Source organism: Squalius cephalus (assembly GCF_949319135.1).
Source record: "Squalius cephalus genome assembly, chromosome: 17".
Taxonomy (NCBI): domain Eukaryota; kingdom Metazoa; phylum Chordata; class Actinopteri; order Cypriniformes; family Leuciscidae; genus Squalius; species Squalius cephalus.
Window position 1 is genome coordinate 24,125,975 of NC_137138.1, and position 18,922 is coordinate 24,144,896.

Genomic DNA, 18,922 nt, shown 5'->3' on the forward strand with positions numbered 1-18,922 from the left:
GAGCTGATGTGTTTGCCAGTAAGCAGCTGACTGTGGTGGAGAAACGCATGCTGATGAAGTTTCTTACCTTCTGTCTGGACTTTGAGCAACACCCAGAGGAGTTCCAGGGTATGACCCCTAGTGTTTGTTTCCCTTCAGCTCTGTGATTCACATTGAGCATCAGAGCTCTGTCACAGACATGTACTGTAGATTTCAGGTCATGTTAGAAATCTCTGTGAGAATGCAAAATTGAAATCAATATTGACCTATTTAGTTTCATAATGAGTTTTCTTAAAGAAAAAAAGTTTTTCAGATTCTCTCTGAGTCTGTGTGGGTGGGGGAAATATTAGTAATTAATAATATCATTGCCTAACATTCAAGATCCAATCAAATGGCAGTGATAATGAAGCCCCACCCTACATTATTTCCCTCATCACAATGTCACATGTGTACATTATTAAAAAAATTTATTTAAAAATGCATGTAAATGATGTGTAAATTTCAACAAAATAGATTCAAATAATTCAAAAAGATACATAATAATATTGGAAGAATGTTTAAACTGCATTTTTTTATTCCTTAAAATTTGTGATAATCGCTTTCTTCTATTCATGTACTTTTTCATGTTTTGGATGGCCTGCCATGGCATAGTGAAGAACCTTTTACAACTACATCAAATTACACACATTTATGTTGACAAATTCTACTTTTTTCAGTCTGTATCTCCCCCACCAAATTGAGTACTGTTTCATGTTGTCTTTAAAGCTGTAGCTGTAGTGATATATTTTGATAAATTGCTCCTTTTATTACAGTGTTAGGCAACATGCTAAAATAACCTCTTTGAAAATCATTCATTTAGTCTAGTAGTCTATTTTTTTACTCCCTGGCAGGCTTAGTGGGAGGTCATATTGTCCTTTTACACTGTAACAGATTTAAAATTGTCCTTTTTTTAGACTACTCTGAGAAACCATTTAGCGAGTTCCTGAAGAACAAGAAGCTCACTGAGAACCTGCAAGACTTCGTCCTGCACTCCATCGCTATGGTGACGCAGCAGACCCTCACAGAGGAAGGACTGAAGGCCACGCAACACTTCCTGCGATGCTTGGGTCGCTACGGCAACACTCCCTTCCTGTTCCCCCTCTACGGCCTGGGAGAAATCCCACAGTGCTTTTGCAGGTAAACTGTACAGGATGCTGTTACAGAATAGAGCAGAAAAAGACTTTATCAGGTCATTTCACATAAGGGTTATAATAGTTAACTAAAACTTTGTTGAAATTTAATTTTTTTGTTTAAAGTTAACAAAATGTACATAAGTCAATACATCTTCCAAAACATGTTTTTGTCTGTTTTGCGCTGATTCACTATAGTAAGCCTTTTATAAGTATATATATTAGGGTGGTTTTTCTGGGAATTTGCGTACATATGTCACTCGCCCATGTGTGTCTCGTCATACCTGTAAGTAGAGAAAAGTTTCTCCGGCTACTTTGACACGCGTATGGTGGCATAGGTTAGTTGTCACAACAGGCAAGAAATGTTGACGTGGAGCAGCTAAATCTCGAACCTCTGGGGAATCACAACTGCCGAACAGAGGAGAGAGACAGAGCTCGTAATAAAACAAGAATCAACATTGGCTTGGCTTTTTGGAGATGACAGGTCGGTAAGGTATTTTATTGAACAGATAAGTTGCCATATGTAGCTCTCTAACAGAGTTCATTGTAAAGCATTATCTATTGTGAAGGTTCATTTCATTATGGTTGTTGTAGCGCTGTGCTCGAATTTATTTTCAAGAAAGTACCATGTCTATTATTGGGTAAAGCTACAGTAACGTCTTTAGCTAGTCAGCTTGAGATCTAAACTGCTTATATTTCTTAAGCATAGTAGTGAATGTTTTATAAGCAGTAGGATAATCTCTCTCCTGCACAGTCACGGAGTCGAAGCTGAACCAAAACAATGTTCTTCCACAAAATTCATGCAGTTTTCTTTTTTAACCGAAACCAAAAGTTAAAGTGTACCTTTAAATATATGGAAAAAATATATTTAAAAAAAAAAAATGCTAGTTGCCAAAGGTGGCTATATAAGGCTATTTGCTAGTGTAAATACCATATTTTCTTGCCGATACCTGCTATATACACCATTTAAATAGCAATAGATTCAATAGAATAGAATAAGTGAAGTTAGCAGCAATTTCTTAGGCGATATGCTATTTAGACTAAGTGAAAATAGTGATAGATTCTATTTATACTATGTAAAAATAGCAGTATTTTATTTCCAATAAATGTAGTAGTTAGATGCTACTTATAAATAGTGGCAGATACTATTTGCACCTCAGTGTTGTTGGACATTAAACGTTATGCAATAATAGTAGAGGGTAAATTATTATATTTATTCAAATTATGAAATGGATGCTGGCTTATTGGGACAATAAAGCTGTTATTTTAGCTAATAACACCTCCCCCTAACCCTAACAGATGAACTTTATTATTAAACACACGTTAGACACTTTATTTCCACTTTTCGAATATTTTCTTCATTTTTATTGAAAATAAATGCCTTTCCGATTTTGATATGTGACGGGAAAAGGGAGTAAAGTGAGTTCGGCAAAAGGTGGATTCGAACACGGGTCGATTTGAGTCAAAACTTTATGCCACGCGCCTTACCCATACACTATTGCTACTGTTGACAATCCAGCTTCTTATGTAATTTTGTCTGGCCCAACCAGACGTCAGTGGGTGGAGTTAGTGTAAATAGCCTCTGCCAACAAGGTGGGCTATTTAAAGGTGCTCTAAGCATTGTTAGATGACGTCACTTTTTGTTGTCAAACAAAACGGAGGCTAGCTCGACCCTCCCTCCTCCTCATCCCGTCCCCTCCCCAAATTTTATGCATGATTAATTTATTATGCATGATTTTCCATGCACATTTTTTTTTTCAGGTGCCCTTGTAAATTTTAATTTAAAAAAACTTTCCCTCCCTCTTGCAGTGACATTTCTTCTCTTCCCTGATGACATGTGAGGGCGGGACAACCTGTCACTCACGTGACATCACAGCAATAGCAAACAACAAAATCGACAAAATCAAGTCCCGCCCAATATTTTGTCTAGTTCGAGAAGCCTTTTCACAGTACGTCACAGTAAAGAAGAAAAGACTTCCATTTTATTTTCCAGTTCCATTTTTTTCAACTGGTTTTAGAGTGTGTGTGTTTTTAACGTTTTAGCTCACACACTCTGCTCTGAGGGGGAAGGAACGAAGCTGGCAGTTAGAAGCAGGGTCAGAGCTCTGCAGGACCCTGAGTGTTTGCTTTTAGCACTTTGAGTCTGCTGGGAGCAGTGCTGTGAAACGGTGGCACTTAGAGACGAGCAGTCTTCAGCCCCATCATCCCAGAAACCATGAGCTGGCGTCTGGCCAGGTTACAGAGAACATCTCCCCAAAGACGAGCAGAACAGTCGAGTGTTTATCTAAATGCACATACGACTCCAATCTCTGGTTCGAGCTCTGCTCTGAGAAATAAGTCTGTCTGTGTGCATATTACGTCAATAGGGCTATAAAGCTAATGTGCCAAAATAGATCAGGTGATATCGATTATTGAGAGGGCAGAGCAATTGCCAAATGTCTCTTCCAATGTAAACACACCAGATAGATATCAATATTTAATTTTTAGTCAAATAAATCATCATTTGTTTGTGTCATCTGAAGTTATGTAATCATGTTCTGTGATACGATTTGATCATAATTCCAAGTAAAGGCAACTTAACCCCTCCACCTCACAATTTAAGCTTGATGTGTCTCTTCTGAGGTATCTACGAATTTTAATGTGCCTCTTCGTCTGTGAGGCAGATTAATTAGCATTTTTGATTTCCATAGTTTTCCACTAATCACCCTTGCTGACATTCAGATAAGCATGCTAGCGCACTGAGGCATGAACCCACCTGCAAGCTGTCCATCATCTCCGGAGGGAACGCAAGAAACAGTTGTCGCCGCTGACTTTTTTTCTCTCCATGACTTCATTATTAAAATCGAGCACTATTTCTTTTCAATCGTCAAAGGTGATGTACAATATTGAGGTTGTCAAATGCATCTTAAAAGAAAAGGAAAGACAAAATTAAATAATAGTTCAGCTACAAATGACAAAGTAACCAGCTTCATGTCAATCCAAACCTGTATGCCTTTCTTTCTTGCGTAGAATGCAAAAGGAGATACTTTGAAGAACTTCCTGGCTTCTCTTTTACGTAGAAAGAAAGTGAAGGATAATTCGGGTCTTCGAGACCCAAAATGACAACAAAAAACACCCAGTAAAAGTAGCCTACAAAACTATTTGAATTGCTTCAGTAGACTTGAAAGTCATATGGACCCAGGGTCCATGATGGTCCTTTAAAAAACCTAAATTTTCAAATTTAAGTTCATAAAAAAAGTCGTAATACAATAACATGAGTCTTAAATGTCATTTTAAGAAGTCTTAAATTTGGGGATGGGAAAAACAGGAAACATGATGTGGTCTAATGTGATTTAAACTTAATTTAAATTAATTCAACTCTGATTAAATTAAATAAATAAAATTGTTGTCGAAATGCAAAATTTTTGTACGTTCAACAGGCTCGCACTTTCAGAGCAATTCGCAATCGAAATTCGAAAATTAAACGGCCTGTATTATGGCAAAATTCTTTCTTTCTTTCTTTCTTTCTTTCTTTCTTTCTTTCTTTCTTTCTTTCTTTCTTTCTTTCTTTCTTTCTTTCTTTCTTTCTTTCTTTCTTTCTTTCTTTCTACATTATTATTATCCTGTTTATTTATCCTGACACAAGAAGGAAAGACTAAGATCATTATTTAACATATTCACAATATAGATTTCACTAGTTTTGGCACAATAATCTGGTTATTGCTTTTCTATGAAAACATTGCTCTTGTATCAGAGAAATTCAATATCGGTCAACCTCTAATTCGAATGTATTGATATATTAGCACACAAACCAATTTCAATACATATTAAATATAACATGTCTTGAGTATATATTATATACAGTTACCCTGTTTTGCTAATAAGCAGTATTAAGTCCTCGAATGTGTGCTGCAGCCTGTTCAATAATGAAAGGAATCTGAGATAATTACTTATTTTGAGATTTTATAGGTTTGTTCTGTATGGACATACAGCTTTTATTTGTGCAGGTCTTAAAGGCACAATATGTAACTTTTTTGCTTTAAAAATAGCAAAAATCACTATATCTATGTTATATATTTTTTTAGTTGTGTACTTACATTATCCCAACTGTTTCCAACAACTTTCAAACCAGGAGAAATTTGTTATTTAATTCGAAGACACGTCACGTTTCTTTATTTCCGCTTTGTCGCCGTCAATGGCGTCATATCCGCGTTGTCCCTGGTTTCCGCTCGTATTGCCATAGCAACCAGAGCTCTCTGATAGTAACCAAGGCGACAGAGTAGTTCGCAATGTCTATCTGCATGCTGTTGTTGTTTCGTTCAAACATTATGGACCATGGCAAGTAGACTTTGGATAAAAAAGGAGAACTAAAACGAGAATCAATATCAGCGCGGTGTTTTCGAGATGCCGAGAGCTCCCATAGACAGTATATAAACGAGCTCCACGTCCGTGACTTCGACCGCTCCTACATGTACTTTATTAAACAGGTGAGCACATTTACATAAAACTAATCAGTTATATAGTTCAACAATGATAAAATGTATTATGATCTGTATGTTATTCTAATGTTGATCTAGCTTACTGCTAGTCTCATACAGACAAACTAACACATAAATGTCAACACATTCAAATGCAGTTTAGTGTGATAGTGTAATGTTAGACCAAGTGAAACAGCGCTGCGTTACCTCACAAGTTTAATTTGTCTAATAAACTGACCTGTGAGTAGTAATTCTGCACTTGCGTGTAGTACGGTAGAATGAAATGTCCATATTCCTTTTATATCCGCGGGACTCGCGTCACGTGTGGAGCTGATAGCTGTCTCTTAGCACTCCCGACCTGCTTCATATCACAGTCATGATAAAAACATCGATGTATTTACTCATCCATAAACATTATTAGATCGGTCAGCTTGACGTTGTCGACAAGATCCATAATTCTTAGCAAATGTTGCGTCATCAAACTACGCCTTTGTTATTGTAAGAGGCTAGCGACTCCTAGCGGCGAAAAAAAAATTACATACTGTACGTTTAAAAAAAGGTATTAAGTCTTAAATTTGATTTGAAAAAACCTGGAGGCACTTTATTTTCAAAAAAGAGCTTGACAATTCAGTTTTATTAAATGGAAAAGAGAAGCTTGGACATTCTTCAAAATATCTCAATTTGTGTTCCAAACAGTTATGAAACGACACGAGGGTGTGTAAATTATGACAAAATTAGTATTTTTGCATGAACTATTCGCTTATTGAAAAAGAAGAAATGTAGGGCGAGACTTGTTTCTATGCATCGGTTGTTGATTGGATTTTGAAATGTGGCTGATGTACTCAAAAATGAACGTAAGTGATTGGAGAAGTTCTGCATATGTCACCAGAGAGATTTTCACAAAGCTCAAAACTACTTTTAATTTTTTTTTAATGGAATATACATGTGTGAAGTGTTCACAATAAGATCTATGGCCCTGTTTACACCTGGTATTAAGATGCGTTTTGGTCAATCGGATCACAAGTGGACGACGCTAAATAAAGGTGTAAACGGGGTCTAAAACGTTTTGAGCTTGTCCACTTTCAACCACTTCCAGAGGGAGTCGAAAACACATTCGACCGGATTGCTTTCATAGTGTAAGCGCTCATGTGGTCGAATGCATTCGAACAGCCACAAAAGACCGGCTACTCTCCGCTACTGACCTAATGCGCAAACATCATGGGAAGCGCGTTAGCCAGACGGGATTTAAACTTTGTCAGATGGATACCCAAGTTTGGTTTGAAGACGAAAAATGTACCAAGCACAATGTTCTCTCACCAATCATGATTTCTAACACGCACTCACTGCGTTCTGTGTGGTCCTGCGGCTTTCAGAGCAGAAACGAAAGCTGATGTTTTTTCTGTGTTTTTCTGTCTCCTTTCACATTCATATGTAAATTGCGTGAGCTTATTTCATCCATTAGATCGGAAGATCTGTTAAAGCTCATACATGTACCCGCCCATAGACGCTCCCCTCATAGAAATCAGGACAGAAGTGGTTGAAAGTGGACAAAAGAGACGGATTAAAACACCAGGTGTAAACAGGAATGTGTCTACTTGTGGTCCGATTGACTAAAATGCAAACAGGGCCTATGACATGCATTTAGAAAATAAATAGGGTTAACTTTAATTTCATCTAACTTTAAAGTCTGCACCATGCGCCATTCGCAAAAGTTGTAGAATGTCACAGCAGACAGGTGAGTCCACTAGAGAAATGAAGCACATACAGAGAGAGATGACAGATGGAACAAAGAGTTCAAAAACTTGTGGAGAAATGGAAAGAGATGGACATCAGAGGGGACAAAAGGCGAGGGATTGAGAGACAAAAGTCAGACGGAGAGAACAAGCGAGGGAAGGCGGGTTCATTCATCACGCTGATACCTGCTTGCAGGTGATAGATGGATAGATGGAGGTGCAAACTCAATAATGCTCACTCTCTCAGTTATTCACAGATCAGCGAGCAGCTCCGCTAATATAGTGATGAAATGCTTTACCGTCCTCGCCCCGCATTATCCCTCAAGTTTTGACAGCGGAGACTTTTTAATTTCTAAATAACCTTTGGCACTCTGACTGCCATCCTCCGTCTTCTGCACCCCCGTTCCGGTTCCTCCGTCTCCGTCGCTGGGATGTTTTTTGGATGCCGGCGTGATCCATTCAGCCCGGTAAACACATTTGGCCGTGACAGGTTATGATTTGCACCTGCGATCACGGCGCTCCAATCAGACAACAGTCAAACAGAAACAGATTGAGAGGACGGGGAAATGCATTAATTAGAGGCGATGATTGTCTTCCAAGCATTCCCTCACACGCCGCGTTTCCTCTCTGTCATTCGTTTTCCTCCCCCTTTACCGTGTGTTCTCGGGGAGCAATAAACATTTAATTTATTCAGATCCAAACAGGATTTAATTTTCGCAGAGAAAGGCCTGCCAGCCAGCATGGCGCTTTGTTTTCTTTTAATTATTGGCCAACCATTAGCCCCCCACTCGGCTTCCAGCACCCTAGATTACAAGCGAATTTGCCGGCAATGAACCTGACAGGTAAGTGGTCTTTGCCGCGTGTGGTAATTTTGTTTGTTTAGCATCTCCTGCAAGGCAGGGGGATTTATTGTCGACGCACACAGAACGCTAATAAAACGCTCTCTCTCTTTTTTTTGTTTTTTTTCGGGGGCTTCCCATGGGCGCTCAGATGTTTTCCCCAAACCTGGTTTGGCTTTTGAGGAGGAGGAGGAAGCACGTCCAAATGTGGCATCAGGTTTTTTTGTTTTGTTGTGTTTGTGTTGCTTTAATCAAGCGAGTCAAGCTTTTCTTGCCTTTGTTTAATAGACTGAGATCTAACAGGTCACTAGGGATGCATTCAAGATTTTTTAGATTAATGGCTTCAATTCCGGCCCATTATTGACTATCTGCTGGGAGATTGTGCAGAATGTTTTGCTCTTTTGTTTAAAGAGAGTGATTTTTTTTTTTCTTCTCATCAAACAAACAAAAATTGTCAAAAGGCCATTTTGTTTTGTAACTTTAAGATTATCAAGATGGAATGTCTAATTGTTACTGCCTATTTTAAGATTAAGATGTCTAGTACTAATTTAAATGGAAAGGCGAATTAACCCTTTAATTAACCCACTATCTCTTGAAGAGAGCTTTCACTTTAAGAGTGCATGAAGGATTGATTTGCTGTGTGCATTTGTGCATAAAAGTTGAGTTCATTAATAATAAAAGTACAACCTTTATTAACTCTTTATTTTTATTTCTTAATTTATATTTAGTTTATCATTTATCATTTGTTACTTAGTTACACTATCGATCATCAGTTGTTTTTAAAGAAATTAAAGGGATGGTTCGGAGTAAAATCAACCTAGGGTCCTTTGAACACCCCCCCCCCCCCCTAGTGCAGGCGCTAATGGATCCAAGGATGTATCTCGTAAATTACCCCACTAATAATGCCCAGAATGGTACCAAACTTCAACAGTAGTACAAATAGGTTCTGTACACATAAAATGAGGCATTGGAAAGTTTGTAAGTACATCAGGAGTTTATTTAAATAACACTTGCCTGATGGCTTATGCTACCGCTAACCCGCACGTCGAAGTCACTTCCGTGATTTGGGATCAAAAGTTGTTTTTAAAGAAATTAATACTTCTATTGGTTGATCATTAAATTGATCAAAAGTGACAGTATAGACATTAATAATGTTAGAAAAGATTTCTATTTCAAATAAATTCTGTTCTTTTGGACTTTCTATTCATCTAAGAATCTTGAAAAAACATGATCACTGTTTCCAAATATTAGGCAACTGTTTTCAACAATGATTAGAAATGTTTCTTGAGCATCAAATCAGCATATTAAGGCCCTTGCACACTGAGTGCGAAATTCGCGTCCGAAATTTTCGCACGTTTCGACTTTCTGCGTTTTTTACATCCGTAACAAGCATTTGAATGGTGTTTTGACAGTTTAGAGCCACAGAATAACGGATACGAAAAAACGCATGCGAAAATTTCGAATTCAGTGTGCAAGGACCTTTAGAGTGATCTCTGAAGGATCATGTGACACTGAAGACTGGAGTAATGATGCTGAAAATTCATCTTTGCAATCACAGGAATAAATTACAATTAAAAATAAATAAATAAAAACAGTTATTTTATGCTGTAATAATATTTTACAATATAACTGTTTTACTGTATTTTTAATCAAATAAATATAGCAGTAATGTGGGCAAAAGAAAGACTAGCACCAAATTTTTAATGTACCTTAATATCCCTTTTCTAGATCAATATAAATAACACAAAGTAGAACATCATAGCTTGCAAAGTGAAATTCGTTATGGATTGCAGCCTATAGCTATCTCAACCTGTTATCTCTGAAAGCGCTAGGATATCATACCATTGCATTTCCTGCGGCATGAAAAAAGCTTCCGTCCTTACGGGCCTCCGTTCAATTTATTTGAAGCTCTGCCGTGATGTTGCCATTAGAGCCCGAAGCTTGTTTGTGCTTCTTGTTACATTACTTTTTAATTACAGAAATAACTAGTTGGAGGCAGTTGTTTTGTGGTGATGTCGGTGGGGTAAAAAGGGGGGGGGGGGGGGGGATGTTAGGTGACGAGAAAGAGGGAGTTGTCGAAGATTTATTTTGGATGTGACCTTCTCCACACTCGCTGCAGCTGTAATCAGTGGAATTAATAGCATAATCAAATTATACACAAACTCATAAATCATCGGTGAGCGCGCTGTCACGGCGTCGGGCTATTAATGGCCTCCATTGTTTTGCTACCGTATTAAAAAATCACGTCCCCTGATTCCCGTCTTGATAGGAACTGAAATGCCATTTAGAGGCTATAAAGAGCAGGGGCTTGTGGGGGTACTGGATTTTCACAACTGTTAATTTAGCCGTGATGGCGAGTGATGTCGCCAGGGCGAGTGCTGGGGCCTGGAGAGGGAATGGCAGTGCCCACGCACTCCACCCGACTGCATCATTGCGGCCGACAGCGGGCAGTTAATTAGAGTAATATCAGCTTAAACGTCTGTCAGTTAGGGTTAATGACATCAAAGGGCTTCCCTGCTGCCTCTATGGGGTTCTGTGGAGGACAGGAGATGGGCCCAGATGATTGCTGGCAGATTTAGCCTCTCTTTTTTTTTTTTTTTTATCTTTGCACTTTATTAAGATGCCATGTCTCTATATTAATCGGGGCAGACAAGGCCAGAAGGTTTTTTTTCCTCCCTTGTTTAAGCTCGGAGTGAAAACCAAAGTGTCCTTTTCCATCTCTCCATCTTTGTCTTCAGACATATTTAATGTGACCTAATATCCAACCTATGCCCTTCATGTTACATGTTACTTCATGGTGGCGGATGGATTTCTTTCAGTGTATATTTATATACTGTGTCCTGTTTATATACTGTGTGTGTATATAAATATATATATAAACTAGCTGTCAAAAGTTTGGAATCTATTAGGATGAATTAAATTGATCAAAAGTTACAGTAAAGACATTTATAATGTTACAAAACATTGTATTAAAAAAAATGCTGTTCTTTTGATCTTTCTATTAATCGAAGAATCCTGGAAAAAAATTGCACACAATTGTTTTCAACATTGATAATAATAATGAATGTTTTTTGAGCATCACATCCGCATATTAGAATGATTTCTGAAGGATCATGTGACACTGAAGACTGGAGTAATGATGCTGACAATTCAGTTTTGATCACAGGAATTTTTACATTTTTTAAATTACATTTAGAAATTACATTTGAAAGTATATTAATATAGAAAAGTTGTTTTAAATTGTCATAATATTTAACAATATTACCGTTTTTTGTCTTGTTTTTGTTTTTTGTAGTTTTAATCAAATAAATGCAGCCTTGGTGAGCAGAAGAGACGACTTTTAAAAATATTATAAATCTTAGCGATCCAAAACTTTTGACCGGTAATGTGTGTGTGTGTATATATATATATATATATATATATATACACATATACATACATACACACACACACACACACACACACACACACACACACACACACACACACACATACATTCATACACACATACATATATAAACATATATATATATGCAGTGGGGAAAATAATTATTTGATCCCTGCTGATTTTGTACGTTTTCCCACTTACAAAGAAATGAAGGGACTATAATTTTTATGGTTGGTTTATTTTAACGGATAGAGACAGAATATCAACCAAAAAATCCAGAAAAAAAAACACATTATATAAAGGTTATAAATTGATTAGCATTTGATTGAGTGAAATAAGTATTTGATCCTCTACAACCAGCAAGAATTCTGCCTCTCACAGATTGGTTATGTGCCCATGTGTAACACAGATTAGTCCTGTCACTTTAAGAAAGTACTCCTAATGTCAGCTCGTAATGTGTATAAAAGAAACCTGTCCACAGAATCTGTATCTTCCATTCCAACCTCTCCACCACCATGGGCAAGACCAAAGAGCTGACAAAGGACATCAGGGCCAAAGGACAAAGGACATCAGGGACAAGACTGTAGACCTGCACAAGGCTGGAATGGGCTACAAGACCATCAGCAAGAAGCTTGGTGAGGAGGAGACAACTGTTGGTGCATTTATTCGGAAATTGAAGTCTGGAAAAAAGTCTGGAGCTCCATGCAAGATCTCACCTCATGGGGTAAGAATGATAATGAAAAAGGTGAGGGATCAGTTCAGACGACAGTCACCAAGCAAACCATTGGTAACACACTACGCCGCAATGGATTGAAATCCTGCAGCGCCCGCAAGGTCCCACCGTTCAAGAAGTCACATGTACAGGCCCGTCTGAAGTTTGCCAATGGACATCTAAATGGTTCCGAGATGGCTTGGGAGAAAGTGCTGTGGTCAGATGAGACCAAAATTGAGCTCTTTGGCATCAACTCAACTCGCTGTGTTTGGAGGTGGAAACATTATGCTTTGGGGCTGTTTCTCTTCTAAGGGTACAGGACAACTTCACCACATCGAGTGGCCGATGGACGGGGCCATGTACCGTAAAATCTTGGACGAGAACTTCCTTCTCTCAGCCAGAACACTTGAAGATGGGTCGTGGATGGGTCTTCCAGCATGACAATGACCCAAAACATACCGCCAAGGCAACAAAGGAGTGGCTCAAGAAGAAGTACATTTAGGTCTTGAAGTGGCCTAGCCAGTCTCCAGTCCTTAATCCTATAGAAAATCTGCGGAGGGAGTTGAAACTTCGAGTTGCCAAGCGACAGCCAAGAAACCATAAGGATTTTGAGAGTATCTGTAAAGAGGAGTGGACCAAAATCCCTCATGAGATGTGTGCAAACCTGGTGACCAGCTACAAGAAACATCTCCCCTCTGTGCTTGCCAACAGAAGCAACAAGTACTAAGTCATGTTTCGCTTGGGGATCAAATACTTATGTACACACACACGCTTTTAAAAATACTTTTATTCAACAAGGAAACATTAAATTGATCAAAAATGAAAGTAAAGACATTAACAATGTTACATTTCTATCGTTTTGAACTTTCTATTCATCAAAGGCGCATCCTGAAAAACAAAATGTATCATGGTTACAACAACATTTTTAAGCAGCACAACTGTTTTTAAAATGTATTTTCTAATTTCAGCATATTAGAATGATTTCTGAAGGATCATGTGACACTGAAGACTGGAGTAATAATGCAGAACATTTTTCCTTGCCATCATTTTTTTAGATATTAAAACAAAATAAAAATATATATAATTGTAATAATATTTGACAATACTTTTACCGAATGTTTTACAGCGTTCTTGATCAAATAAATACAGCCTTGGTGAGAATTAGAGAAATTTAAAATCTTATTTTTCTTCGGCATTTATTCTTAAAAAAATAATAAATAAATAAATAAATCATCTTTATTTGTTTCTTTATTTATTTTAATGAAATAACCCAGTGTGTGATATAGTAATGTTCTATGGTTAAGGGTGTAATCATGTAAAGTGTCACTAACTATCAGCTTCTAATGGCTTATTGCCTTCGTAAAACTGCAGAAATGGCAATAAGATAAAGGACACCAATGTATAAATAGTTACTGTGTGCAATCACACAAAGTATGTTTGGTACTTTATCTCAGCTTCTGTCTGTCTGTCCATGTTTCTCTCTGTCTAGAGAGTTTGTCTCCAGGCTTTTTAAGAATATTTGAATCACTTTGTCGTTTATAGTTTCATTAAGCTGCTACCGGTATATGTTATCACCACAAAATCTCAAGAAAGCCTTACTTGTAAAGGTAACACATTTTAAGATCTTGGTGACATTTTTGCCTTGTCAAATGCATTGGATTTTCTCCTTTCTGTGTGGACAAGGTGTGATCGGCCCTTTTTAATGTCATGCCATCAGCTGTAATTACGGGTGTTTAGCAGTTCCATTCAGATTGGATGTCACATAAATAAACGCAAGCGTATATAAAGTGTTACTTTTTTTTTTTCTCCTTGCAGAATGTGTGCCGTATTTGGAGGAATTTATTGTCTTCGACACTCAGTGCAGTGCCTGGTTGTGGACAAGGGATCCAACAAGTAAGTAGTTCACTGATTCTGTTCTTGCACTTTGACAACACACATTTAGATGAAAAACAACAACTTTCAACTCATAACACTCAGAAATTCAATTAGATAAGTAGATTAACTTCCTCCTCCGGTTGATTCACACCACTCCAGTATCCCAAGGCTGATCAGAGCCCATTTGTGTACGGGGTACTCAAAAACAAGGCCAAGAGATGGCGCACATGAGTGAATGGGGGGGAGGGGGAGGGTGTGTATTCGGAATATAGATATGAAATTAATTTTCAGGGAGACAGCGGTACCAGCCCCCCTTAAGCAGCCGAGCTCGGAAGACAAATCACAGACTCTGCCACTTGGGCCGGCGATGAGTGATGCCGCTTTTTCCTCGTGGCCTTACCTCCACTAATTGATTTTCATCTGAAGACAAAAAAGCCCTCTGTTGCTGCCTCTTAAAAAATGAGAGTTCATCTCCCGTCTCCCTTGATTAATCTGTGCTGATAATGTGCGTCAGGCCCCACCAGAAAGGCCTTTAATGAGTTTCAAAGGTGGATTGTTGTCATAAACTAGGTTAGATCTGGGTTTTTTCCCCTCTCTCTTTATTCCTCTCTCATTCTTTGGCCCTCTCTTTGGCGATTTATATTGAGTTTCTTTCATCTTGCTGGTGAATGACCCAGGGGGCTTGGATTCCTCTGGATGTAGCGCGCGATACTTACGCATGTGATTGCAGTAGCTTACTAGTGTTAAGGCTATTGCGTACCTTGCCGGTGCAGCAGCGCTCAAATTAGATGCATTTCCCTGTCGTTTATCATAGAATCATAAATTGCTCGTAAACTAGTAGATGGGCATATCCTCCAGATTAGGAATGGGTTACATTTTTGGGGGGGATTTTCTGATTAAAGGCCCAAATTTAAACTTAAATAAATGCAATAAATGTTTTACAAAATCTAATTCAAATCTTGTATTGATTATATATTATAATTAATATTAAACCTATAATATTTTCATAATATAACTAGCTAGAATGTATAATTTACAGCATTATAACTGAAATATGCCTCAGAATTGAATAGAAATGTAATCAAACCTATCAAAATGAATCGAATCAAATCGAAAACGGAATTGAATCAAATGAAAAGCTTGTGTATTAGAATGAAATCTAGTTGGGAAATGTGTAATGTCAGCCATTTTGTAAACCCGACCAACTTTTGAAAAATAATAAATAATATTTTAAGAGGTGTTTTTTGCTCGGCTGCATTGTAAAAAGTTACACTTACTCTTGACCGGCAGCTGTTATATGTGTCAGTTCTTCTATGAATAGCAACTGCTTACCAACATCTACCTTTCAGCAAATCAGGTAGCCCTACCTGGCCTGTGTGAAAATATTTATTCTTTATCCAAGCGGACAACTTTTACAATTTGTTCTCCCAACAAATCTTTCAGGTTGTTTATTCGCTCCTTTTAGTAGGCCATTTGACGGAGGTCAGTTTAGTTTTGATATGTGACGTCTGTCCCTGGATGCGGTCAGCCATCCCAAACGTCAGTTCTACTTGAGCGGCCCAGCAGGAGGTGTTCCTCAACTTAACGTAGCATACGAAAAACAACCAAGATGACCTTAATTGATAATTTACTGCAAGTTCTTCGTGATAGCCACCAATGTCCCCATATAACTGGAGCACTGCGAAGTTTCAAGGCGAATTCTTTCATCCAAATTTGGGATTGAAGCCAGACTCACCTGACCTGGGCCGGTCAGGATTTTGGCTTGGGAGCTGGCAGAGCTCCAAACCGAGGTGTCCGTCAGACCCTGAGCTCAGTCTATAAAGCATCTAGCGCACCATCCATGCCCTCCTCTAGTGGCGCCACATGTGGAGTCAGCCCTGCGCTGGAGGTTAGCGCCATACATCATCCATGGAAAAAGTTTCATGAAGGTGAAAAAAAAAAAGCTGGTAAGGTGTCTGGCAGGCTGAACAATGATTTTAATTTCCCTGGCATCATAAATTACCGCCCTATGTCTGCTCTTATTACAGACATAAAGTTGAAAAGGGTAGAGCCAGATTAATAATGCAGCAGAGGACTACAGACCCTCAAATCCCACCTGCCACTCCATGCGGAAGACGGTCCAGCACTGTCTGGTTTGTCACCGCCACGACAGGCAACTCAATCACTTGTCCGAATTAATTTGTCCAAATTCATTTCACACATCAACAGAACTCAACTGGTGATAAGATCCCTTTTTTGGAGGTGCCTGCTAAGACAAGCAGCACTATTGTTGTGATTAGTTGCATTTATGCGCATCTTCTCAACAAATAAAAATGTTATCCACCATATTTATGTACATTTTGGACATTCTCAATGACATCTTGGTGTTTCCATCCAGCATTTTTTTATGTGATTATTCTACAGTTTGCTTTTAAAAAAATTCAATGGATTGTAAACCTGGAAATAGAGACATAGGTAGCCCTCCTTAAAGGGATAGTTCACCCAAAAAGGTTTAGCACAAAAGAAGATATTTTGAAGAATGTTGGTAATCAAACAGTTGATGGACCCATTGACTTCCATAGTAGGGAAAAAATTATATGGAAGTTAATGGCTACCGTCAACATTCTTCAAAATATTTTCTTTTGTGTTCAACAGAAGAAAGAAACTCATACAAGTTTGGAACAACATGAGGGTGAGTAAATGATGACCGAATTTTCTTTTTTGAGTGAACTGTCTCTTTAAGCTTTACAAACCTAACCCAACAGAGGGCAACCGTAGCAGGACGCTCTTGCTCACAGGAAGCTGCTTCCGAATCAAGAGAACAAACTACGTATTTACGCAAATTACTGCAAGGCTCAACAATGAGTTTGGCCGGTCTAAGAGAGTCGGGCCAATTGACAAAATCTGGTTATAGAAACAAAGGTAGCCCTCCTTAAGCTTGGTAAGTGAAAAACCACTCAGGAGACCCTAGCTTTAGTTTAGTTTATTTATTTGTCATATATACAAGTGTCAAAGACAATTTGTACATTGAAATGCATTGGTTGAGGCTAATTTATTCAACAGTAGTGCAAAATATACAATTCAATACAATTTAGAGAGGGAAATTCATAGCAGTCATATAATAATGCATTAACAACCACCTTAAACACCTTAGTATAATGCTGAGTGGGTTTTGCATGGGTATTTTCATGTGTATGAGTATTTTCTCCTTAAAACTGCCGTGAACCAAAGACGCGGTTTAAAATCGCTGGTGTTTCTGACGTCACAAAATACCTTGTAACCAATCACGTCAATGTGTGGATCTCTGAGCTGGTGTGAGTGAGTGGAGGCGGGGCTCATTTGCATATTCATAGAACCACGTATACTAAATGAGGCAAGGGTGTAGAGTTACGTTCAAGCTATTTTAAGGCATGACAAAAAAATTCAAGGGAAAACACCTTTTAAATATGTCATATTGGTGATCAAATGTGAGTTTTGAGGGATACAATGATTGACTACAGGGGGACTTTAACAATAACAACACTGGTATGCACAGATTATTTCATTGATTTAAAACAATGGTGTACTGTTTTATGCAATATTTACCAAGACAAATAATCTTCTTGCTTGTAATATCCGTCATGGTGTCATTCAGCATATGATCTGTTTAGCCTACACAAAACCACATTTGCAGAGAAGTATATAAAATTCAAATGAGTTTGAACGCATGCATCGTTGGGTGCAAGGTTATCACGCTGATTGGTTCAGAGGCCACTGACGTGGTTTATGAAGGAGATTTATGAACTCTTATGGTGATCTACAAAGCCGACACTGGCCTTGGTTGCAAGTGAAACGGAATCATTAGCACTATTCAGTGTTTTATGCACACTGACAGAAGAAACTTATGCACTTGTATAGAAAACTCTTTACATAGTAAGCGCTGAGGAAAAAAAACGAATTAAAGAAACCTTTTTGAAAATAACACCTAATTTATTTTATTTTTTTCGATTGTCAATCAAAATCCAATCCAGGACTCGACAATAAATATTTTTTTTCTGTTTGCCCACAGTTGGAATAGTTCAGATTTTTACTTGCACTGCCAACATTTTCACTGACCCCACCATAAAAAAATGATTTTATTTTTAGCAACAAATAAAATACATAATTTTATATGCATAAAATAAGTTTATATTTAGTTAAAATGCATTTCATTTGATTCAGATTCCAAATGCTAATTAATTATTTGTAGTTAGGATTTTTGTAAAGACAAAAAAAAAATGTATGTATGTATGTATGTATGTATGTATGTATGTATGTATGTATGTATGTATGTATGTATGTATGTATGTATGTATGTATGTATGTATGTATGTATGTATGTATGTATGTATGTATGTATGTATGTATGTATGTATGTATGTATGTATGTATGTATGTATGTATGTATGTATGTATGTATGTATGTATGTATGTTTTGTTTTTGTATATTTTTTCTTTACAAACAATTCTCACTATATACTGTATATATTCTACAATTTATATAAGACCATCTTTTTAATTTGTCATAATAAATTATACAATTGTAATTGAAATCACAGAATTATAAACACATCTTTAAGTTTTAAAGCATAAAATCACATCTACATGATCATGGAACGAAAGATTGGCCTTATAGTTTTTTCAATTGTCCCGACTCTCTCTTAGACCGGCTAAAATCATGGTTGAGCCTTGCAGTAATTTGCGTAAATACGTAGTTTGTTCTCTTGATTCGGAAGCAGCTTCCTGTGAGCAAGAGCGTCCTGCTACGGTTGC

General features: G+C 37.7%; 1 protein-coding gene across 1 annotated transcript in view; it reads left to right on the forward strand.

Moving 5' to 3' along the window:
- The window catches only part of chm (CHM Rab escort protein), a 66,005-nt gene that overhangs the window by 23,306 nt on the left and 23,777 nt on the right, over positions 1–18,922 (forward strand). Inside the window, exons 7-9 of the mRNA XM_079898308.1 lie at positions 1–108; positions 933–1,155; positions 14,093–14,170. The exon at positions 1–108 is cut by the window's left edge and continues 13 nt beyond it. Coding sequence (XP_079754434.1) covers positions 1–108; positions 933–1,155; positions 14,093–14,170 — 409 coding nt within the window. The remainder of the gene's footprint in view (positions 109–932; positions 1,156–14,092; positions 14,171–18,922) is intronic.